Source organism: Triticum aestivum, chromosome 7D (assembly GCF_018294505.1).
Source record: "Triticum aestivum cultivar Chinese Spring chromosome 7D, IWGSC CS RefSeq v2.1, whole genome shotgun sequence".
Classification (NCBI taxonomy): domain Eukaryota; kingdom Viridiplantae; phylum Streptophyta; class Magnoliopsida; order Poales; family Poaceae; genus Triticum; species Triticum aestivum.
Window position 1 is genome coordinate 58,482,934 of NC_057814.1, and position 25,920 is coordinate 58,508,853.

Genomic DNA, 25,920 nt, shown 5'->3' on the forward strand with positions numbered 1-25,920 from the left:
GAAAGTATCCTTTGCACCAATGGGTTTGAAATTATTTAGGATGAAGTATCAGGTAATGAGAAAAATCTAAGCTACATTGTTCATGAGCGGTCAAATAAAAAGACACATGGTATTCTTTGGCATGACTCAGTGCTGCTCAACAAAAATGAACATTTTTCTCAGCAGAAAAACTGGAACCAGATTCTCAGTCAGCATTATTCGCGCTTAAGAAGAACTCTTGGAGATGGCACTTGTTTGATAAAGAACAACACCCTACAATGCTTTTCATTAAAACTTCTTATGAGTTTGTCTCCGTTGGCCTTCCCACCAAAGTTTGGAGAAGTACAAAATATATGGACCGAGAGGAGAGGGAAAAACCTATTTGAGCACTCAGGGAGTTAACATGTAAATTTAGGTGAGGGCTTTTTTTAGTGCTTATTACCTAGCATCTAAATAAGGTTGAACTTAAGGATACGTATGAATATGTAATAAGAGTATAGAGGAAAAAGTTATTATGAGTTTGATGGTTTTTGGCACATGTAGCAGAACGATGTGTCTGGTCATAGCTGTGATCACATAATTTGTCCAATATTGTGGGTTTCATGTTTATAAAGAATCTGAGAGTACAACGAACTGTTTTGATGTCACACATTGATCCTATTTTTGGTTGCCACCCTTACACATGAGAAATTCAGTCATCTAGGACACTGAATTTTGTTGGCAAACAATTGCACATGCCCAAGATAGAGATGCGGCTCAATCTCTTTATGCTGTTATCAACTTCAGGGGGGTGGTTCAACCTGCCTGGATCGTGGAGATGTTCTGAAATAGCCTCGAATACCTGCTCGGTGCAAGAACTGTAGTGTCGTGGGTCACTGACGAAGCAATTTGAAGGCTGCATAACTAAGACTCCAAAACGATTGCTGAAATAGCATTCTAGGCGATGATCAGTGCACTGATTAGAGGGTTGCATCGATTTAGTGACGAACCATTTAGAAGCAATTCATATCTGTTTGTCTGTGTGTTGTTGTGTAGAGTAGTTTTCACATTATTTGTTTTCTGCCGGTGCTAGAATAAGGACCATTGTATTTCTATGTGTTGTTTCTTGTTACGAGTAGATTCATGGTGTTGTGTGTTTGATGAAGTTGTTGATCTCTTGGAAGTTGGAACATATATCTTCAGTGCTTGCTAATGAGATGAATTTGATGGACTAATTGGAAATGAATCGAATTTCTGGAAACAGGCAACACTTGAGTCAGGTTATTTGTTGTATGCTCCAAATTTTAATGTGATTAGCATTAGTTGCTAGCATATGTACATGCGTCATAAGTTTTCTGCTTCTCTGTAGAAGAGAATTTGAAAAAGTTAAAATTTGAACTCCAAGGGCGGGAGCGTGAAACAGGTTCTATACATAAGTAGAGAGTTGAGCGAAGAACTGAAGATGCACTAGCGTGCACTCATGGCCCTGGTGCAAATTCAACAGATGATGGTGCATTAACAGATTTACAATGAAGGAAGCATAAAAAAATAAAGAAGTGGAATGAAGGCAGCTCGGTACAGAATCTTGAAAGCGATGGCTCATCACGTTGTGCACGTCTGAGCCGGGATGACTAGGCCAAACGGCGTCACATTAATTACTGGACAGGTGCAGGGCATGGTCTTTGAATAACGTTGGAATACAATAATTATACTTGGAACTATACGACAGGAGTTGTGAATCTTGGAGCGACTGGATGTTGGGGATAACGAGGGCATCTATGCCCGAGCTCAGAATAGGACTTCCGTTTCTTAGCTCGCAACTTTTTTCATGTAACTTTTGAGTTCACCCATATGGAGAGTAATATTGAAGCGCATATTCTAGTTAGTCGTGTCGAGTGGGAGCTATCGATTTTTTTGCCCTGCCGATTTTATTCTTTTTCTAGTAGACAATTTAACTATTTTGCCAAAATCAATAAAGCGCACCCTGAAGGCTTGCCCTAAAAAAATAGCCTCTTATTTTCTCATGGATAGTGTTAATTCTACCTCATTAATTTTGCATCAAACACTTTTACACTTTAGAGTTCACTGCACCTTCAGTTTTTTCTCGTTCTGGGCCACTATCTTCGGGAGATATATGTAATGTAAATAAACATCAACAGAGAACTAGCACAGTTTGATGTGAGTTGCCCCATCGGTTTTGGACTGTCGTTTTCTTTCTCCACTATAGATCCATGGATTGCGTGAAAATGGACAAATCTGGTCCTTTTCTAAAACTGTAGCACAAAATGAACTGGATTAAAAGAAAGGACAGAATGACCCACTTTATGATTTTTTTTGTTCCGGGTCACTCTATGCTAGTGTTTCAATAAAGGGACAGATTTGTACATTTTCACATGGATAGCATCTGCATACATCAATCTACACCATCACGTCATGTCATCCACTAAACATGGTCTGGACCACTTCCTTTGTATTGATGGGCTGGAATTGTATTTACAAGTGTCACACATCAAGATGGCAATGGGGCACCGAAACTCGCGTCCCCGCGGGTTTTTACCCTATCAGGGGACGTCTTTTTAACCCCGCAGGGTTGCTGTTGGATAAAGTATAAAAGCTGACACATTCCACGGATTCAAGCCCGTTTCAACAATACCCGAACCCGAAACCCGCCATCCCCGTCAAAATACTACAATAAGCGTATTCGAGGAGTACAATCTTGAGAGTAATGATGATCATGGACATCCATCTTGCTCATTCACTTCTTTGCAAGCTCCAGTCCTTATGTCACTCTTCAACGAACGTGCTACTAAAAAATGGCCAACATCTTTTAGGTCAAAATCTGAGCTAGATCGTTACTTGGAAGATGCGCCAGTTCCATTGTCCAAAGATAAATTCAGTGTGTTAGATTGGTAGAAAGTTGGTGGGACACATTATCCAACTTTGAGGCTACTAGCATGTGATATTTTTGCAACTCCGGTCAACACGGTTGCCTCTGAATCAACATTTATCACAAATGGTAGAGTTCTAGTTCTGAGCGGTAGAGCTCCAGTACTTATCTTTGCTTAAATATGCCGATTTCCCGGTGGATTCCCCGTGGGTTTAGAAAATACGATGGGTTTAGGGGACGGGCAAAATGCTAGCCCCATGCACGGTGACGGGACGGGGACGGGACGGGGACGGGTTTGCGATTTTTTCGTGGGGATGGGTTTGGGAAGGCAAAACCCGGTGGGTTTCGTCCCCGTTGTCATCTTGGGTCACACACACAGTTCCTAGGGCGCTTCTCAATGCTCCACTCTGAACATATGCTAAGACTATCAAGTAGGCATAAAATCTAATGTGACGTCACTAGTAGAAAAAGGGCCATTTGTCCCGGTTCGTAAGGCCCATCTGTCCCGGTTGTCGAACCGGGACTAAAGGGTCGTTACTAAAGCCCTAGGCTTTTAGTCCCGGTTCTTACACGAACCGGTACAGATGGGCCCCCACGTGGCCGCTGAGGCGAGCCCAGGCAGGAGGGCTTTTGGTCCCGGTTGGTGGCACCAACCGGGACCAAACGGCATCCACGCGACAGCAGCTGGCAGGAGCTGATTTTTTTGGTTTTTTTAAGGGAGTGGGTTTAGGGGGTTTCGGGGGGTTAATTTAGGTGTTTCATATATTGTGTTAGCTAGATAATTAATAGAGAGAGGTGTCCTCTCTTATCTCCGTGCTTGGTCGACGCTACGTACTATACGTATAGAGAGGACTCGACACGCTAGCTAGTAAGCAAATGAAGGAAACAGAAGATCGTCATGAACATATGCATACAGAGAGAAGTGATATCGACATCTCCTTGACCGAGAGATTGGTCAAACAACAGGTTTTCGTATATCTATCCGACGCTATTGGCTACATATAAACAATATAAGATCTCTTACAATATAATCCCCTAATTATATATGAACTCAGGGTCCACACGGTATTCTCCGTCTTTATCGATCACATGGTCAAGACAGAATGCCGCCAATTCCTCTTGAATTGCTCGCATGCGATCTGGTGTTAGGAGTTCATCCCGCATCCGAAACATCTAATTTGAGGAAGGGGGTCAATACATATATATGAATGAATGAAACTAAACACAAATGATGGTAATAAAATAAAATTATGAATATTATTGCTTACGCACTTCATATTGTTTGTTAGAGTAGCCCCGCTCACAGGTCGTGTGGCAGATGGACTCGCAAACGTAGTATCCACTCTAATTATTCCCGACTTCCTGCCACAACCACTTTACAAGAAATAGAGGTCAATCAAACTAATAAGAAAGCATGCTAAATGGTATTTGATGAAACTAGCGCTTGAATCACTAGGAGATGCGCGGAACTAGCTAGTAGTATTTACTTTCGGGTGTGTAAATCGCAGCTTCCTCGGCAGTCCCGGAGCTTTTGAGGTGAATTTTTTCCAAACCCTGCCAAACAAAGAAAACAATTACTTGATATCAGGAAATGAACAAAGTTGCCGATATGGTGCGATAATGATCGATTTAACTTACTTCTCGAGCATTTCAGTCATGTCCACATACTCCTAGGGATCTTTTCGTCTCGAGTCTAAGACGGTTACTAGTCCCTGCTCAAGCTTAATCTCTAGGAGAATATAGTGGAACCTGCGCACGCATGCATAACTCATCAATTACATTACTATAACCTCGACTAATAAGGTAAACTGAATATGCACAAGAGTAACACTCACTTGAAGTTGTAAGGAAAGAGTATTATATCTTTGTTTTGATTTATTACCAACGATCGTAGCAAGTTGGCCTCGGTATCTTTGGCTTGAAGTTCAGCCGTAAATTGATCTATGAGATTTGTGTTAATGAACCCAATATTACCGATTTGTCTTTTCTTCAATTCGGCGATCTTCAATCTGCATAATATAGTGAGGGTAATTATATATACATGCAATGAAAGAGCTGAGCTTAATATAGAGACTTAATGACAGAAGTAGTACTTACAGACAGTAGCAAGTGACCGTTGATTTATCGAGGGCCTTTTGATTGAAAAACTGGAAGAACTCCTTAAATGGAACAGACAACAGTTCAATTCCAACGAGGTCATGCTCCTCTTTAACTCTCAGCGTCAAAGTATTCATCCCTCCAGACTCTCTGCAGGTTTTCATGTACCAATCATTGAATCTTCGCATCATCGTTGTTAGAGATCTTTCATCTTTGACGAGAGGCTTCCCGTAATGGTATTTGTGTTCGTCCACCTCCAAGAAATCATAATGTACATCGTTGGGCAGGTAATCTCTAAGATTGGTATTGGGAAAAATCTCCGGATGATTAGCGACGATATCGCTAGACACCTTGAGCGGGGGGCACGATTGGTTCGCTTGTTCGCCAAGCTGGGCAATGTTTTTCCTAGCTCATCGTTCTGCTCACCTTTGATCACTGATAGTACTTCCTGACCGCTCCGCCTCGATAAATGACCTTTCAATAATGCGCATAGTTGGATTGCAGCGGAGAAGGTGGTGCTCGCTTCAGGGCATCGATAGTGCGCTTTGCTTCCACCGGATCTATCTTCTCCTCCGGAGGTGGATGTTTCTTTGCTTTCACCCCTTGAAAGTAGTCCCTCACTTCGGCTTCCATGATCTTACTGTTTTCCTCCATGGTCATCTCGTATGGTAACTTCTCTAGAGGCTTGAGAGATGGACCGAATTTGTATTGCCTCCCGCCTCTGGCTGTACTGCTAGACGTGGGAGCAGACGGAGCGGTTGCGGTTGTCTTCTTTCCTTGCTTACGAGGCGAAGGAGAAGGACTACGATGCGCCGGAGCAGCCGGAGCGGCGGCGGGTCTCTTCCGCCCTTGCTGGCGAGGCGGAGAAGGAGGAGGCTGGCTGATCGGGCGCGCCGGCGTAGGCGGAGAAGGAGGCGGAGTGCCGCCATGCGCCGGAGAAGGAGGCTGAGTGCCCTGATCACTCGCCGGAGGAGGAGGCGGAGGAAGAGGTGGAGTGCCCTGACTCGCCGGAGGAGGAGGAGGAGGCGTCCAGTTCGGAAGGTTGATGAGCTCCTTCCTCCATATGCATGGAGTATTCAGAGCATAACCCAGCCGAGTCTCCCCTTCACCGGTAGGGTGGTCAAGCTCGAGTTCCTCAAATCCCTCCGTTATTTCGTCCACCGTCACCCTAGCATATCCTTCTGGAATCGGGCGGCAGTGAAAAGTTGCGTCGGGTTCAGGAGGTCGAACAGAGCCGACAGCCGCCTTGACTTTGAAGTTCTGCCATTGCGTCATAAGGTGGCAATGTTGAGACTCCGTGATAGCATCCACAGGGTGGCTAGCAGGAGTCGTCAAGACATGCTCCAGCTGAAGCAGCTCGGTGGAAGCCACGGTGCTTCTCCGCTGAGATGGCGGGGTAGCTTCGGCAGGTCGCTTGCTGCGAACCGCGTCTCGTTCCTCTAGCGATTGTACCCTTTCGTGCAGCTTCTGCAGTTGGGTCTGCTCTACTTTCTTCCTCCTCTCCTGGGATTTGTAACCGCCTGCATCCGGAAACCCAGCCTTCCACGGAACGAAGCCTGGCGTGCCTCGTGTCCGTCCAGGGTGCTCAGAATTCCCGAGGGCCATTGTGAGCTCGTCGTTCTCTCTGTCTGGAACGAACGTCCCTTGCTGTGCTGCATCGATATACTACTGAAGCTTCTTGACAGGTATGTTAAGTTGGTCGTTCGTCCAAACGCACTTCCCTGATACAGGGTCCAAGGTTCCGCCAACCCCGAAGAACCAAGTCCGGCAACGGTCTGGCCAGTTCAATGTTTCTGGTTCGACCCCTTTATGAAGCAGGTCATTCTCAGCATTGGCCCACAACGGCCGGGCTTTGAGGTAGCCACCTGACCATGTGTGATGGTGAAGCTGCTTCTACGCAGCATTTTTCTTGTTTGTCGCTGACATCTTCTTATTCTTGTCTGATGTCTTGTGGGCCACAAATGCGGGCCAGTGATCTCTGATCTTCTCATACCAGCTAGTGAATTCTGGTGTCTTTTCTTGGTCGATAAACGATGTTTTCAGCTCATTCATCCACCTCCTGAATAGTTCTGCCATCTTCTTAAGAGCATGAGACTTGATCAGTTGCTCTTTAACTGGCTTCTCCGGATCCTCCTCTGGCGGTAGGGTGAAATTTGCCTTCAGCGCGGTCCAAAGATCATCTTTTTGCATATCGTTGACATAAGACACCTCAGGGTCTTCCTTCTTGGGCTTAAACCATTGGTGGATGCTGATCAGGATCTTGTCCCTAACAAGAACCTCGCACTGAGCAGAAAATGCTTCCTTGGTCCGGATGGGTTCAATCGGTTAGCCATCGTGCGCGATTGCTGTGATCTCAAACCTTCCATCCGAGCGCAACTTTTTCTTCGGGCCTCATTTCTTTACCGAAGTTGTGCTCGATCCGGAGGGCTAGAAAAAAGAAGAAAGACGAGAGTTAATTAATATGTGTACATACCAAAACAATGAATGCATCAATTAGCTAGTCAGCACAGGCTTAACTAATTATATACCTGGCCAGACTCTGTTCAGTCACCAGAGCCGTCATCACGGTCTCCTTCTTGCACCGGCATTCGGTCACCGGAGCCATCATAATCATGTCTTTCCTCCTCCATTATTCGATCACCGTAGCCTGCTTCTTCACCCTGTCCTTCCAGACCATCATTGTCGATAAGATACGACAAGCCATCAGCTCCGGCTAAGATTATGTCCCCCAACACCTCTTCTGCTGCCTCGTCTCGTCCGTGCTCCATTGTTTCTGCAAATATTACAACATGGCAATTATTATACAAACATGATAGCAGGTGGATATATTAGTGGCAAACATAGACCTAGCTACGTAATCACAAGAAGGAATCATAGTAGTGGCCTGGACGCTTCTCTAGGGTTTGGGGTGGCCTCGGCAACGCTTCAAGGGTTCGTTGTGGCCTCGACGACAACGCTCTTTTAACTTGGTAAATTTGGGTGGCCTCGGCAATGCTTCAAGGGTTCATATGCAAAAGCCATGGATTTCTTCAATACTTTGACCCTTGAACCTTTGACCCTCGACCCTCGAACCCTTGGCGACCCTTGACCCTCTACCCTAGCTAGTTCCCCCTCCCCCCCTCATGTCGAAGTTATCGGGGAGGGGGTATATCGACCCCCCCCCCATGTTGAAGTTATCGGGGAGGGGGTATATCGACAATGACATACCCGATAAAAAATAAGAAGACGAAGAAGAAAAAAAGAGGAGAAGAAGAAAGGAATACAGGAGAAGATCGAAGAAAAAAAAAAGAAGAAAAAAAAGAGGAGAAGAAGAAAGGAATAGAGGAGAAGAAGAAAAAATAGAAAATTCTGTTTTTCTTCTTCTTCTCCTCTATTCCTTTCTTCTTCTCCTTTTCTTTTTCTTCTTTTTTCCTCTTCTTAATTATTTATTTCTCCTCTTCTTCCTCTCCTCTTCTTCTCCTTTCTTCCTCTTCTTATTTTCCTTTTTCCTCTCCATCTTTTTCTTCTTCTTCCTTCTTAATATCACTTAGCAACTTTTGCAACGATAGGGGGTGCTCCCATGGTCTAAAATCGGTCTATGCATGATAGAAAATTCTGAAAAAAAATACATCTATGATCCCTCATACATACATACATACATACAAAAGATACATCTAAAAAAAGAGGAGAAGAAGAAAAAATAGGAGAAGAAGAAGAAGAAAAAAAGAGGAGCTTCTTCTCCTCTTTTCCTTCTTATTCTCCTTTTTTCCCTCTACTTCCTCTTCTTATTTTTTTTCTCCTCTTCTTCTCCTTCTTCTTCTGCTTCTTCCTTCTTCCTCTTTTCTTCTTTTTCCTTATTTTCCTTCTTCCTCGATGACCCTAACCCTAAACAGTACAACTTCCTCGACGTCCCCGCCTCTCTCATGAACAAAAAAAATCTATGAATAAAAAAACATCATATTCTATGAACAAAAAAAATCATATTTCATCCACATCCATGCATACATCATATATATGATCATCTATGAACAAAAAACATCATATTCTATAAAAAATCATCATATATATGAACAACAACAATTATGATAAAAAGCATATATATCATCATATATATGAAAAAAAAGCACATATATGAAAAAAACAAGCATATATATCATCATATATATGAAAAAAAGGACAGGGAGGACGCCGGCCGGACCAAGGTGAGGAGGGGCGCGGGGTCGACGGCGAGGACGGCGACGGGGCAGGGGCACGCGCTCGGGGCAGGGGGCGACGGCGACGGCGAGGGCGGGCCGGGGCGGCGCGCGTCGGGCGAGGGGCGCGGGCGACGGCAGGCGACGGCGACGACGGGCACGGGCGACGGCGACGGCGATGGCGGGGGCGGCGGGCGGCGTCGGGGCAGCCCGGCGGCGTCGATGTCATCGGCGTCGTCGGGGCGGCAACTGCGAGATGAGAAGTGAAATTTTCCTAAGTGTTGGCTTATATAACCGCACCCCTTTAGTCCCGGTTGGTGCCACCAACCGGGACCAAAGGTCTCTTTTCAGCAGCCCAAAGGGCGGGAAACAGGGACCTTTGGTCCCGGTTGGTGGCACCAACCGGGACTAAAGGGGGGCATTGGTTCCGGTTGGTTCCACGAACCGGGACCAAAGGGCCGCATTGGTTTCGGTTGGTGCCACCAACCGGGACCAAAGACCTTGTGCTCGCGCGGTGCGGTTGGAAGTTTAGTCCCACCTCGCTAGTTGAGAGAGCTCAGCACCTGTTTATAAGCTGCGTTGCGGCTCAGGTGCTGAGCTCCTCTCTAATATGCAGGCAGTACTTGCCTACCCTTATCACTGCCATGTTGGGCCAATTGGGCCTGCGGGCCGGCATCCTGGCCCATGTACAGATAGGTTTCTAGACGTATGCAGGCCGTGTGGCCCATTAGGCGGCATTTTTTTATTTTTTTCCAGTATTTTTTGTTTTGTTTTTTGAATTATTTATTTTCTTTTGATTTTTGCTTTATTTTTTTATTCTTTTTGCTTTTAGGTCAGAATAATTATAAACTTTTTGTTACTCCATTCGTTTCCAAATTTGAATAGTTTAAATTTTAATTCTTTGAAATTTGTGTGAATCACTAGTTTGTGAATAACATCACTATAAAAATATATTTTGAGTGATTCTTTTTCCTGCTATTTAATATTATTGTGTTTTACCATTATATTCAAAAACAGATTTTGTTATTTTAGTTTCTATCAAAAAATTCTTTATGATAATTCTTTCTGCTTTTCATGTTTTGAACAGAAAATACTTTGATAATTTTAGTTGCATAAATTTTATATAATTATAGTTTAAAAATACTAGAGGATTATAAAAGCTTTTTAGTTGATTCCTTTTGCTATTAGAGTTTTATAAAAGTTTTTTAGTAGATTTTCTTTTTGCTATTAAAGAATATTATAGTTTTGTTTTAGTTGATCATAACAGAATATTTTAATTGATTATTTTTAGTTCATTCTTTTGGCTATTAGTTCATTTTTTTGCTATTAGTTCATTCTTTTTTTATATTAGTTCATTCTTTGAGCTAAATGACCCTGAAATTGAAAAGCACTACAAATAACCTCTGAAGAAGTTGAAACTTGGCATGGGAAAAACTGGATGCACTTCGTGTACAAAATGGACAATCTCTTTCGAAGTATCATGGTTTCGGACGAAAACTCATCTGTTACAAAGGGATTTCATTTTTTTGAACTTATTTGAACTCCAGACTTTTTGTGTGTTCAAAATGCACCATTCAAAGCCACATCATCAATTTTCAACCCTTTCTGACTTCATTTGTTATTTTTCATGCATTTACTGTTTTTTTGAGCTATAAGACCCTGAAATTGAAAAGCATTTCAAATGAACTCTGAAAAGGTTGAAAGTTGGCATGGTATCATCATTTCAACCACATAGTATGTGCTAAAAAGTTGAGAGGGTTAGGGCATGGACAACACATAAAACCAGTCTGCTTGTTTGCCTCAGCCACTTCGAGAAAATTATGCAAGCCCTTAATGTACTCGGATGTGTCTGTCACCGTACATCCATTGTTTGTTCATCTGCGTGCATTATATATAATTATGTGTGTCAAAAACCATTACAGATTCACATGGATGGATAAGTGACCAAATTAATACTAGTTCATCATCACATTAAAACCAAAGTACATACATTGGTCAAATTGAACAACATATAGCTCTCCAGAGCATCTAGTTAAACCGTACATTGAAACTATGTAAAACCTTTCAATGCAACAACAAATGCGATCATAATTACAACGAAGGTAACAATTGATCCAACGGCATAATGATACCAAGCCTCGGTATGAATGGCATATTTTCTAATCTTTCTAATCTTCAACCGCATTGCATCCATCTTGATCTTGTGATCATCGACGACATCCGCAACATGCAACTCCAATATCATCTTCTCCCCCTTAATTTTTTTTAGTTTTTCCTTCAAGTAATGGTTTTCTTCTTCAACTAAATTTAACCTCTTGACAATAGGGTCGGTTCGAATTTCCGGTTCAACCACCTCCTAGATAAATAAAATCTATGTCACGTTGGTCGGCATAATTGTCATAAACAATAAATGAACCAAATAGTTATAAAAAAATATGTACCACATCTGAATCATAGACAGGACGAGGGCCGACGGGGGCGGATACCAAAACTATCACACTATATAATAACAAGGAATAATACAAGTAAGAAAATTAGACAAGTATCTATCTGAAGTAAGAATTTTTTCTTTCAGAAAGAAGATAAGAACAAGAGGCTCACCACGGTGGTGCCGGCGACGAGATCGGCGCGGGCGATCGACGGCGGTGAAGACGGGGACGGGACGTGACGGACCGCTAAACCTAGACAAATCTCGAAAAAATGGAGCTCGGAGGTCGAGCTTCGAGAGGAGAAAGCTTAACTAGTGTGGCTCGGGCATTTCATCGAACACCTCATGTGCATAGGAAGTGAGCTAGAGCACCCAAATGCCCTCCCCTCGCCGGCCAGAAAAAACAGAGCACTGTGGAGTGCTGTGCTCCGGCGATGGGATATATATAGGCAACTCATTTGTCCCGGTTCGTGGAAGGAACCGGGACTAAAGCTCTCCATTCTGTCCCGGTTCTAGGCACGAACCGGGACCAATGTATGTGGGCCAGGAGCGAGGACCATTGGTCCTGGTTTGTGCCTAGAACCGGGACAAATGTGTCCAGACGAACCGAGATCAATGCCCACGAGGCCCCGGCCGGCCCCCTGGGCTCACGAACCGAGACGAATTCCCCCATAGGTCCCGGTTCGTGCAAAACCGGGATTAATGGGCTGGTCAGGCCCGAACCAAAGCCTGTTTTCTATTAGTGCGTGTTAATTATGAAAAGGGAGAGTAGTTTGGTGACCCCATAATAAACACCCTAACTAAATTAAGGAAGCTTAGCAATAAAAGGCTACGCACTTATGCATTGAAAGAGGCCAAAATCACGTAGTACTCCTGCTACTACAGTCGCTCACCCCTTGAAAAACACCGCACTCTGCTCTTCTATAAACCCAGTTCATAGCCAGCGGTGAGATAGACAGGACCCTTCGTCAGATCATCACACGGCCCTTGTCTAGTCCAGGACGTCCTCTCCTCACTCGGCAAGAAGGCTAACATATAGGAGTACGTACCTGCAGTTTGTGTGTTAATCATGTCGAGCAGTGCAGAATTTGTACGACGACACCACCGACACACGCACCTAATCTATAAGCACGTGGCCGTTCGCAGGCACACCCAGTGACCCTCAGCTTACGCAGAGCCACCAGTTAACTTCGCTCTTGTCTGCAAGATGTTGGGGGTTGGTGAGATGAACCACGGGCTCGAGGCGAATGGGCACGGCAAGCCGGTGGCCATGGCGAAGCAGCAGCAGCTGCAGCAGAGTGGAGATCACGAGGAGACCCAGTGGTACGAGGAGGAGGTCCATGACGACCTCAAGTTCTGCTACACCTTGAACAGGTACGTAAATCTTGCTAAGCCTCTTTGAGCGGTCATGTGAAATCTCGGCTTCTTTGAGGCGGTCATGGACTAAACAAAGTGATCTGTGTGCAATTTTTTGCTTTCTGTGCTGCTTGAAAGCGTGCTGCACCGAGGGACAAGCAAGTACCAGGAGATTGCCCTGGTTGATACGAAGTGTTTCGGGAAGGCTCTGATAATCGACGGGAAGATGCAGAGCGCGGAGGCCGACGAGTTCATCTACCATGAGTCCTTGATACACCCGCCGCTTCTATTCCATCCCAAGTGAGCAAGCAACCCTTGGCTTCATCAGTTACTCCGGGATCATGTTGGCGCTGGAGATATTTTTTTTCGAAAAGGGGGTCTCCCCGGCCTCTGCATCAGAGTGATGCATACGGCCATCTTATTAACGAAAGAAAAGGTTCCAACAAGGTTCGAAAGTCTCCGACAGAAAAGTAATAAAAAGACAGCTCACACAGAGCAAAAGAGGCTGGACACACAGACTAGCCAAGAAAAGACGCCACATCCGGCTGGCTAAATATAGATAGGTAAACTAATTGCCTATCCTATTACATGACCGCCATCCAAACCGGTTGAAGATATCCCGAGCTACCATCTCCCAGCGGATAGATCCAGTAACCAAATGCTCCCTGGCCACCATCGGAGTGAGTAGCGACCATGAACGGATCATGGCCGTGGCTCGGAAAATAACCTGCAAAAAATGAATACGTGATATTCTGTTAAAAACCAAATCATTTCTGCAAGTCCAGATAGTCCACAACAAAGCGCACACTCCAACACGAATATGTCTCGCTAATTCAGGCTCAACCCCAGTGAGCCATGTCCCAAATAACGTGGTGACAGAATTCGGTGGAGTAATATTAAAAGCAATGTGAACCATCCGCCAAAGTACTCTGGCAAGCGGGCAATCAAAAAAGAGATGCTTGATCGTCTCGTCCCGATCACAGAAGCTACACCTCGTAGGTCCTGTCCAATTACGCTTAATCAAGTTATCCTTGGTTAAAATAACCTGTTTATGGACAAACCACATAAACACTTTTATTTTCAAAGGAACTTTGACAGCCCAAACATGCTTGGAGGTAGGAATGGAGCTCGAATTAATCACATCAATATACATTGATTTAACCGTGAAAACTCCAGACCTAGTCAGTTTCCAGCGCAATTCATCGGGTTGTTGAGAAAGATGGACATCCATTAGTCTCCGAACTAGACGGAGCCAATCTTCCCAACGATTGCCCACTAACGACCGTCTGAACTGAATATTAAGGGGGTTGGATTGAAACACCGTAGCAACGAACACCTCACGTCGTTGAACAATACGATATAAAGACGGATATTGAATGAACAAGGGTCTCTCACCGAGCCAAGTATCCTCCCAGAATCGTGTACTAGCGCCGTTACCAATAACAACCTTTGTCCTATTAAACAACGATTGTTTGACTTTCATCAGGCCTTTCCAGAACGGCGAGTTAGTTGGCCTGACAGTGACCTGAGACAAGGACTTTGTCTGTAGGTACTTGCTGCGAAGGATTTGGGCCCACATGGCCTCAGTCTCAAAAGAAAGCTTCCACAGCCACTTGCTAAGAAGGCATCTGTTCTTGACTTCAAGATTCTCAATACCAAGACCCCCTTGGTCTTTCGGTCTACAGATGATATCCCATTTTGCAAGTCTGTATTTTCTTTTAAGATCATCACCTTGCCAAAAGAAACGTGATCGATAAAAGTCCAGTCTTTTCCTAACACCAACTGGGACTTGAAAGAACGATAAGAGAAACATAGGCATACTCGTGAGCACCGAATTAATCAAAATTAGTCGGCCTCCATATGACATGAGCTTGCCCTTCTAGCAACTCAGTTTCTTCTCGAACCGGTCTTCGATGCACTTCCATTCTCTACTGGTCAGCTTTCTATGGTGGATTGGAATACCTAGGTAAGAGAAAGGTAAATCCCCCAAATCGCACCCAAACAATTGCCGGTAAGCTTCCTGTTCGTCTTTGGCTCTACCAAAGCAGAACAGCTCGCTCTTATGAAAGTTAATCTTTAACCCAGTCAATTGTTCGAAAAGGCATAACACCAGCTTCATATTTCTCGCCTTGGCCAGGTCATGCTCCATAAAGATGATTGTATCATCAGCGTACTGAAGGATGGATACACCTCCATCAACCAGATGAGGTACCAAGGCACCCACTTGACCATTCTCCTTAGCCCTTCCTATCAAGATAGCTAACATGTCAACCACAATGTTAAAAAAATAGGGGACATCGGATCTCCTTGTCTTAGGCCTTTATGTGTCTGGAAGTAATGAGCAATATTGTCATTCACTTTAATTCCCACACTCCCTTTTTGCGTAAATGATTCAACCTGGCGTCGCCAGGCTGCATCAAAACCTTTCATACGCAATGCCTGTTGGAGAAAGGGCCATTTAACCTTATCGTACGCTTTCTCGAAATCCACCTTGAAAATGACACCATCTAACTTCTTGGAATGGATTTCATGAAGTGTTTCATGGAGAACGACCACCCCTTCAAGGATGTTGCGGTCCGGCATGAAAGCGGTTTGGGAGTGCTGCACCACAAAATGTGCAATCTGTGTGAGCCTATTAGTCCTGACCTTGGTGAAGATTTTAAAACTAACATTGAGAAGGCAGATCGGTCTGAACTGCTCAATTCTCACAGCATCCGTCTTCTTCGGAAGCAGTGTGATAGTGCCAAAGTTCAAGTGAAATAATTGAAGCTGTCCAGAGAACAGATCATGAAACATAGGTAGCAAATCCCCCTTAATAATATGCCAGCACTTTTTGTAGAACTCCGCCGGAAATCCATCCGGTCCGGGAGCCTTATTATTTTTCAACTGTGCTATAGCATCAAACACCTCCTTCTCCGAAAATGGGGCAACCAGAATATCATTTTCAGCTGCCGAGAGTTGAGGCACATCCTCAGTTCTAGACTCTTCGAGAGATACATAATTATCCTCCGGAGGGCCAAACAACTGCCTATAATACTCGGTTATATATGTTTTTAGGTTATCCTGTCCTAAAATAGTGCCCTCATCTTGCTCGAGTTGGAATATTCTCTTCTTTCTGTGCTTACCATTAGCAATCAGATGAAAGAATTGAGTATTCGCGTCCCCTTGGACCACTTTGCGAACCTTAGCCCGCAGAGCCCACTTCAATTCTTCTTCACGGAGAAGTTCTTTTAACCTCTTCTCTGCGTCAGTTTTAACCTGGAGCTCAGCAGGCGTCAAAATCATGGATTCAGCCTTAACATCCAGATTCTGTTTAAGAGAGAGGAGCCTGTCCTTCTCAACCTTATATACCCCACTAAGGTGCTTAGCCCAGCCCCGTGAGAAGCTTCTCAAACTCCTAATTTTATTTTGCCAACGCTCGACCGCAGTCCTACCGCCTACACCCTTCGCCCATTCCCTAGCGATGTTGGCGCTGGAGATATGCGAGCCAGTCAATGCAACCTGGAAATTTCATTTCATTTCACTGCAGCCCGACCACGGTGTACATCATGGGAGGCGGCGAGGGCTCCGCGGCGAGGGAGGCGCTGAGGCACAAGACCGTCCAAAGGGTGGTGATGTGCGACATGGACGAGGTGCGTTGCGTACCACATAACACCAACAGATCGATCACGTCCACAAAACTTGCTGTGGCTCACACATGTAAACACGCCCGTCTACGCGTGCACTACGTCGGCAGGAGGTGGTGCACTTCTGTCGGACGCACCTGAGCGTCAACTGGGAAGCGTTCGCCAGCGACAAGCTCTGCCTCGTCATCAACGATGCCAGGTACTACCTCCATTCTGGTTTATTGGTCTTTATTATATCTTGTGCTAAATTTTGAACAAAATTTAACTAACAAAATATTAATGCATGTCACGAGAGATAATACCATCAAAAACTATGTTCAAACACAAAAAGAATATCATCGAAACTATGTTTAAACACAAATCCAATGATATAATTTTCACCAGGACGGAGGTAGTACTACACTAAACACTACTCACAAAAACCGAATCAATGAGCCAACTGTGTTCACCAACGTTGATTGATGGATGCTGCAGGGCTGAGCTAGAGAAGAGGCGGGAGGAGAAGTTCGACGTGATAGTGGGGGACCTCGCGGATCCCATGGAGGGAGGCCCCTGCTACCAGCTCTACACCAGGTCCTTCTACGAGCAGGTCCTCAAGCCCAGGCTGCACGACGGTGGCATCTTCGTCACACAGGCAAATTCAAGAGCTTTGATTTTGCTACCTGTCGATGGATCTCAGTCAGTTTATTAACTCATGTGCTTGTCTTGTTTGGGGCTACAGGCTGGACCAGCCGGCGTCCTGACGCACAAGGAGGTCTTCTCGTCCATCTACAACACCCTTAGGCACGTCTTCAAGCGTGAGTGCACATCCAATCAAGTTCTCTACTACTTATTTTTCGAAACATTAAGGTCTCTACTTATGAACCACACATGTCTTGGCTCGTCTTGTTCTCCACGATGTATGGATACATAGGATGATTAATTCCAACTAACTAGGTCGCTGGACCTGCCTGGTTTTGATCACAGATGTGAAAGCATACACTGCCCATGTGCCATCCTTCGCTGACACCTGGGGCTGGGTCATGGTAGGCAGCACCTTGTCAATTAATTTGGATCTGATAGTACAAGCACTGTTATCATATTATGCAGTGGAGAGTAGTGATCCATGTGCTTCTGTCTTGTTGACAACATGCATTATGTAGGCATCAGATCACCCCTTCACGCTCACCGCCCAGCAGATCAACGAGAGGATCACGGACAGGATCGACGGCGAGCTGTCGTACCTCGACGGGGAGACCCTTATTTCTTCAACCACTCTCAACAAGACCGTCTTCCACTCGTCAGTCACCGCCTCCTCTTGCTCTCCACTAGTACTACTCTTGGGGCACAAACAGATAACATGGACTTAAAACATGCAGGCTATTGAATGAGACGCATGTGTACGCGGAGGATGACGCGAGGTTCGTCCACGGACATGGGACTGGGAGGGCAGGCCATGCTTAACTGCACGGGAACCCTCCGTCCTGAAGCCACCGGCCGGGACGGTCATATATATGCATGGGAAAACAAGGGGAGAAAGCAAGTGCAAATTGATAGGAGCAATCTATCTATCTATCTATCTATTATTATATACTTAAAACAAGAATCAAATAAGCCATCACGTTTGTCCACATATGCTAATATTGTTTACGCCGTTTGATTAGGAAAATAACGGCTAAGATTTAAAGGTTTTCACGTAACGTCCAAAACATATGTATCGGTAGTATTGAACCTTCATGTTGTCACGTTATATCCATACAATAGGCATAGGACCTTTTGGAAGAAAGAGAAAAAAAATAGCAATAGGAAAGACATCAAGTAATCTGGACGTGATGAAGACATCAAGTAATCTGGACGTGATGGCCTAGGAGAGCAAATCATGCATGACCATGTACGTACACATGTATTGTACAGAAATTAAAATATTATCTTTTTAAACAAGGAGACTATATACTTTAAATACAATAAAATATAGTGCCATACTTAGATGCGTGCTTGTTAAGGATTCCTCATGCACACGTATACAAACCGGAGACATGTTTTACTCGGATCTGAAAACGGCAAGAAAATATGAGATGATGTCATCTCCTGCATCGTCATCGATCGGGCCTTAATAGCATTAAAAAAAATGTCCGGCCTTATATAGCATTAAAAATTGGATGCGACCTGATGCATTGCCGCTCCGTTAGGAAACAATACCAAGTATACACACATATAAAAGAATGCCCACAAGTCCCACTGGATTACCTTTTTTTGCCCGGTCTCGCCACATCACATTTAAACCTTATCATGCTGAGTCAGATTAATATTTACATATTTTTGCACTGAGGCGAGTCATATCAATATGATATATACTATCTTCAATAGCTAAGCGGGCAGAAGAAATAGTCATCCAAATTGGCTAAATTACCTCAATTAACTACAAATATTTAATATTTAAATTCAACTATTTGTCAAAGTGTCTCAAAAAGTTATATTTCAAAATATAGACAACAGAGGTTGTTCAAAACTGCAATATAGAAAGCTAAATATCATATCAGTATGAAACTCTATAATTTTATGTTACTGACCAAATAACTATCGGTTACCCGTTCTCACACATAAAACATATGAATAGTCTTTTAATGACATCATTTCACATAGACATGTATTAGATTAATGTGGATATGTGAGGGTGACAAATGATAGAGATTAATAGATAAAAATGATAATCTACCCACACAATTGTGCGGGTCACTTTGTTAATTATAAGCGAGTCCAACTTATAACTACTGGTAATATAAACCAATGCGAGATCAACTGTTGTATCCGGGACATATCAGACAGTCAAGAGAACGAATACAAGCAATCCAATTGTGAAGACAGATAGTGAAGAGCTAGAAGTTTGGGGTCATGTAAGAATCGTTGTAGTATCAAAGTTATGACATCACTGACAAAATAATGATTTGACTGCTCCGGTTCTAAGCCTCAATCGACCTGTATGATTTAGATAAACAGTACATGCTCAAAATTAAAATTAATGAGATTACTATGTAATTTACACACTTCATAGTAGCTAAATTCCATATGATATTTAATTAAATAAATCTAAAACCAAAGTGTTGAAAAGAAACATTTAAAAGTAACACATTGATTCCATCTGAGATCATCCAACAATTACTAATGCCAACTATCAATATTGGATGCATGATATGTCAACATGGACAAACTACTTAGATGTATCAAACTGCATGGGTCAAGTGGCATAGGAATAGGCGTCAACATAAGTTGGACAAGACAAATCAAATTAAGCTTCAATTTGCGGTTACTAACAACGTTCATGGCCACCGTCCAGAAAAGTCAATGCATTTGTAGATTTGCAGAAGTTAGAATATAAGCATAAACAAAAGCGTCATTTCAATGCACGCATTACATCGGGTAAGACCACCATAATAGAAATAGATGGATCATCCGATATATATTTTTTTGAATGAAAATTTGCAGGAGACACTCTGAAATATATTAAAAAGTAACCTAAGATACTGTCCATGGCACACATGGCCAGGAAAATAATAAGAATCATAGGCATGATACAAAAATTAATCATCTGTAATAATCGCTCGGAGATAATTCACTAAAGAAAAAGGATGACGAAAAGCTGATTGGTGGAAAATTAAGTTTGGCTAAAAGAAGCAAGATAGAGATAATGTTATTATTTTAAGAAATATTTTGCAAGCGACAACTGGTATCAAGTAATATTTGATAAGACATTTTAGGTGTGCGAAAGAAATATAAATGAATGTAAAATAGCTTAGAAACAAAAAATATCTATATCATGGTTGTGAGAGTATAAGAGAGCTAGCCGCGCAAATGCGCGGGACACACTACTAGTTCAAATTAAAACTGTCAAGATGAAGTTCTTTCGTGTTTGTTTCCTATGAGAACGATGACAATAAAAGAATTATATTATGCCGAGTTTCATCCATCAATTGCAGAGTGTGTCCAATTGGATATCCCAGTGGATTGCTTCCTCATATCCCTGGCTAATAAGGTAGTGCAAGAAAAAAAATGTTGAACAAGGGTTTGTAGTTCGTCGGTAGATCCCCCGGTGTCTATATAAACCGGAGGGGTTAGTTCGGAAAGGATATATTCATTACCATAGTCAAACAGGCCAGACTTCTAGGGTTTAGCCATTACGATCTCGTGATAGATAAACTCTTGTAAACACTCATATTCATCAAGATCAATCAAGCAGGAAGTAGGGTATTACCTCCATAAAGACGGCCCGAACCTGGGTAAACATCGTGTCCCCCGTCTCCTGTTACCATCGACCTTAGACGCACAGTTCGGGACCCCCTACCCAAGATCCGCCGGTTTTGACACCGACACCCCCTCCACCCATTTCAGACCGTAATCAAGAGGAAGATAACTGTTCTGAGGGGGATTCAGAAGCAGAAGACCACTCCTATTTACCCCATGAGGTCTTCGCTCTAACTTGGCATGCTGATGTTGGTAATATCATGCATATGGTGCCTTCCATTGCTTACTGTATACATCAAAGATGTCATCTGCTTAGTTTAGACATGCTTTGTGTCAATGCCATCTGTTTAGTTTCTTTATCGTATATGTGAATCATGCAATGTCATCTTGTTTAGCCAGGCATCATATATGTGAATTTTGTAATGCCACCCTGGTTAGCCAGTCATCTTATATGTGAATTATATCATGACATTATTTTTTTATTACGTGTTAAATTTGTCAACAATTTTAGTACATTCAATTACTCTTCCTGTGCAGCAGCCATTCGACACGGTCATGGAAAAATCTGGAGTGGAAACTAGGTTTTCGGAGCAGACAATGCTATCTGACGAAGTGCATGTCTTGCTGGTTACAGATAGCTCCTCAGAGGAGGATTCTGAGACAGATGACCAGTCCTATTCCCCCCTGAGGTGCATGCTCTAACTTGACAGGGTTATGTTGCTCATATCGTGCGTATGGTATCTTGCATTGCTATGTCATTTGCTTAGTTTAGACATGATTTGTGTGAATGCCACCTGTTTAGTGTCTAATTACCATATATGTGAATTATGCAATGCCATCTTGTTGCAAGACATTATATATGTGAATTATGCAATGCTATCTTGTTGCAAGGCATTATATATGTGAATTAAGCAATGCCATGCTATCGACAATGTTTGCATATTCAACTGCTCTTCCTATGCATCAGCCATTTGAATTGGTGATCGAGAAATCTGGAGTGAAAACAAGGTCTTCAGAGCAGACAATGCTACCTGCTGAAGCAGATATCTTGCTGGTTGCAGATAGCTCTTTAGAGGAGGATTCAGAGGCAGATGACCAGTCCTATTATCCCCCTTAGGTGTATGCTCAAACTTGGCAGGGTTATATTACTCATATCATGCATATGTTGTATTGCAATGCTTAGTTTTTACATCATATACACGATATTGAATGCCATCTACTTAGTTGACACATCATATATGCAATTGCCCTCTGCTCACTTCCTTAGTATATAAATCATATATTTGAATTATATCATGCCATGATGTTTACATAGACAGCAATTATCTGAATTATGGCATGCCAACCCATTTTCTAAAGACGTAATATAGTTATATCATCTCATCCTGTTTACATAGTCATCATATTTTGAATTATGTCATTCTATCTGTGAATTATATCATGCCATCATGTTTCCATCGACGGCATGTTTGTGATTTATGGCATGCCAACCACTTTAATAGACACATCGCATATTATATCATGTCATCCTGTTTACATAGTCATCATATTTTGAAGTATGTCATTCTATCCTGTTTAGTTAGCCATCATACATGTGAAATTGTGTCATGCTATCCTGTTTAATTAGCCATCATATATTTGAAATTATGTCCTGCTATTCTGTTTGGTTAGACAACATAAATGTGAATTATGTCATGGCCTGTTTTCTTCCCTATTATTCATTGCACCTGTCTATCTTACAATGTCTGTACATTCAATTACTTTTTTTGTTTATCAGCCATTTCAATTGGAGGGGGTGATGGCAGTATCTGTGGGAGTAAAAACACGGTCTTCAGAAAAGATCGTGCTACCTGTCGATGGAGATAGAACCACGGTTGTACTTGCCCAAGAACCAGCCCCAGCACACATAACCCAGACTCACGCAGATTCTAACCCTACCCAGTTGGACAGAGAACCAGCTACACCCCTTCTAACCCCAACCCCAGCAGATAGTAACCCAGTTACCGTTGACACAGCACCGTCTTCACCACAGAGCACCCAAACACGATGAGTTAGTAAGGCAACTGCAGTGCCCAAAACACGAGGACCACCACTCCGAACCCCAAGTCAACGCTTAAAGAAGAAGAAGAATTGTTCTCAGGTGAGGTTCCGTAGCTATGGTTCATACTACTTTGCTCTTGCATCACTGTATTTACTCATACCAACTAATTTCAAATTTGAAGGATGCAATTGAAACTCCAATGGTGCAACAGGTATGTTTTAAACCTGTTTCTTTAACGTGTTTGCTGTTGTAACTTGCTCTATGTTGATTTTAGTTTCAATTGAATAAACAGTTATGTTCTCATGCCATGCACATTACAAGTGTTGCTATTGATGTGTAGTTTCCCACACTTATATTCTGTCTATGCTGCTTTGTCTTAAATACATATGATTCGAACTGTATCAATCTTGATTTGGCAACATAAACTAGAATGATATAGACCATACAGTGACCATACTACATAGATATATGTTTGTTTCATGCTGCTATCCTGTCCAGCTTACTACTGAACTGGTTTACCAAAGTGAGTTTCATATACTACATTGTAAACCTGTGATGTGTTTGTTTGTTTGTCTTTCAGAACGTGGATAAAATATTGGAGAAGAGTACCCCGTTATGCAATGGTAAAGGAAGTAATGGAGATAAGGTTCAAGATAGTGAGACATCCCTGTTATTCTCCAAGAAAGCTGATAAAAACTATATTAAAGACACTGAGACAACCCCAAAGTCCTGTCTTGATGTAGTGTTCGACTTACTGGCTACTACTGCTGGCACCAGCTCTTCGAACTCGCTGCCTGAATCAGTTCGGCTTCTTGAGTCTCAAGTTCAACTTGAAAGACATCGATCAGATGTTATGCGACAGGAAGCCGAAGGACTGAGGAAGTTCCTCCAGAATTCAGATGCATTCTTTCTGGTGCAATAGCAACTGCTGGAGGATTTAAGCGCCAAACAAGAGAAAGTTAATAAGCTTGCTAAGCATCTTGCCAGCATTATGGGTACCCAGGATATTGTTTCTTGAGCTCTTCTGAAGTGGTTTCAGTTCTGGACTTGTTTTGTTGCGGAATTTATTTGCTGCTTTGTTCCCTATATTTGCACTTGTGGCGAACTTTGATGCCCAGTGGATGTAATATGTGTAATAGCCGTGATAGCCTAGCATAAGTTGCTTGCTTATTTATTTTCTTATTGTCTAGTTTATTTGTTTTCTTGTAGTCAGTGCAGTTCTTTTTCCGCGGTTTGCTAGTGGCCGCAATAACCTATTTTTTAAAACTAGGCCACATTAACAATGGGCTACATATTTACTGTAGTTAACATGGGCCTCCTACGGGCCGTAGAAACAATGGGACTTCTAAGGGCCGTAGAAACAATGGGCCTTCTACGGGGCGTAGACACAATGGGCCTTCTACGGGCCGTATGATCGGTTGGCCAAACATGGGCCAATAACAGACCACATTATGGCCGTAAATGGGCTAGAGTTGAAATCGTCCGTTCATGGGCCGACCATAATGGGCCGTTGTTAATCGGTCGTATTTGATGACGCTATGAAAATGGCCCAACGTATTAACGGGCCACAAACGGGCCGACTGTAACCACGGGTTGTATTTGGCCCACAAGCAGAAAATGACAGTAACGGGCCGAAAGTAAACGAATGCTAGAAATGAGCCCAAGAATAAATGGGCCCTGAGAAGGCCAAAAGATAACATGGGATGGAAACGGCCCAACGGAATAATGGGCCGTTAATGGGTATAAAGTGATACATTGTTCATTATGGGCCAGTTTTACCACGGGTCGTTAATGGGCCGAGGGTTACTAAGGGCCTCATATGGGCCAAAAGACGCCATGGGCCATACATGGGCCGGAAGTTAAAACGGGCTGGAATTATATTGGACAGCCCAGATGACGCTACTGGGCCTAATTCGGATAGGCCGTAAACGGGCCCTGGGTTAGCGGGCTGTAAATGGGCTATATGCGAACAGGTCGTTAACAGGCTTGCCGTGGGCCGGCCCGCCACCTTTTGACCAAGTCAAACGGGCCGGCCTTTTCACAGGAATGGGCCTCTGTTGGGTCGTGCCACGTGTTGACGTATCATAGGCGCTTTGGGTCCAATGAGTGGATGACATCTGTCCCAACGGTGAGCCGACACGTGTTTCCTCCAGCCAATGATGAATTTACGCGTGGAGAATGCCCATTGGTCAAGGTTGTTAACGTGTTATTGGATCCAAAACCGGACCCGATAGCTTAACAGCGTTCCTTTACGGTGGATGCCACGTGTCGGTCACCCTTGACGAAAGCACTTCTGTGACGCGCGATTTATCGTCATGGAAGTGGACACTTTGTAGGGGAACGCAGCAGAAAACAAAAAATTTCCGACCTACGCACCAGCCCAGGACCACTATGGAGACTGCATACATGGTTTGATCTTTTTCGTTACCGACTCGTAGCGCAGCGGGAAGTAGAGTCGATGACGATCGGCGGTGCAGATCCCCGCAGCTAGGATTTACAACCTCCCAACCGCGAGGATGTATACCCTCATCTGCTCCTCAGACAGCCCTCCGGGAGGCGGTCGAACAGCCCCCCGGACGGTTTCGCGGACAGCCCTTCGGGAGGACCTTCGAAACTCGAACGGTCACTCGGACAGCCCTTCGGGAGGACCTTCGAAACTCGGACGGTCACACGGACAGCCCTTCGGGAGGCACTCACGAACTAAGACCGAAACTACGATCTCTCTACAGAGTTGCACACATACGGTGTCATCTATCCGGCAGGGCTTCGCCGTCCAGAACTAGTTCCTGCCGGAACCCAGACAGCCTTACGGCTCTACGAAACTCTTTTCGTGGGAGGGAGAGAAGAAGCCAGATAATGCATGGCATGTGTATGAGAGCAAGGGATGAGTGTGGAGGGCTGCCCCTCCACCTCTATTTATAGGAAATCCCAAGGGGGTAGGGTAGTTTCACAAAAAACCCAAAATGCACATGAATGAAGTCCTTCCACAAGGACCTAGGAGTGAAACCAAGGAACTAGAGGGTCCCCAAGGGGGATACCCCATGTGGCCGGCCACACCCCCATGAGGGGCCCCAAAAATGGCTCCTATCCATCCATGTCATCCCCAAGATCTTTTGGAGCAAAGCCCCAAAAGGTGG

The 25,920-nt window shown here is 43.7% G+C and overlaps 1 protein-coding gene across 1 annotated transcript; it reads left to right on the forward strand.

Annotated features, from left to right (window-relative positions):
- The first annotated feature begins 12,613 nt into the window (after positions 1–12,613).
- LOC123167568 (thermospermine synthase ACAULIS5) lies at positions 12,614–18,301 on the forward strand. The gene is made up of 9 exons (XM_044585402.1): positions 12,614–12,916; positions 13,037–13,198; positions 16,428–16,530; positions 16,635–16,723; positions 16,999–17,158; positions 17,246–17,321; positions 17,491–17,549; positions 17,667–17,803; positions 17,883–18,301. The coding sequence occupies exons 1-9, from the start codon at positions 12,750–12,752 to the stop codon at positions 17,965–17,967; spliced, it is 1,038 nt and encodes a 345-aa protein (XP_044441337.1). The 5' UTR covers positions 12,614–12,749; the 3' UTR covers positions 17,968–18,301.
- The last annotated feature ends 7,619 nt before the right edge of the window (positions 18,302–25,920 follow it).

Bases quoted from the DNA above. Each gene is read 5' to 3' on its own strand.
- LOC123167568 (XM_044585402.1), top strand. From the start codon at position 12,750: ATGTTGGGGGTTGGTGAGATGAACCACGGGCTCGAGGCGAATGGGCAC. The intron at 13,199-16,427 runs GTGAGCAAGCAA...ATTTCACTGCAG, and splicing joins CCGCTTCTATTCCATCCCAA to CCCGACCACGGTGTACATCA. The intron at 17,804-17,882 runs GTCAGTCACCGC...TAAAACATGCAG, and splicing joins AACAAGACCGTCTTCCACTC to GCTATTGAATGAGACGCATG.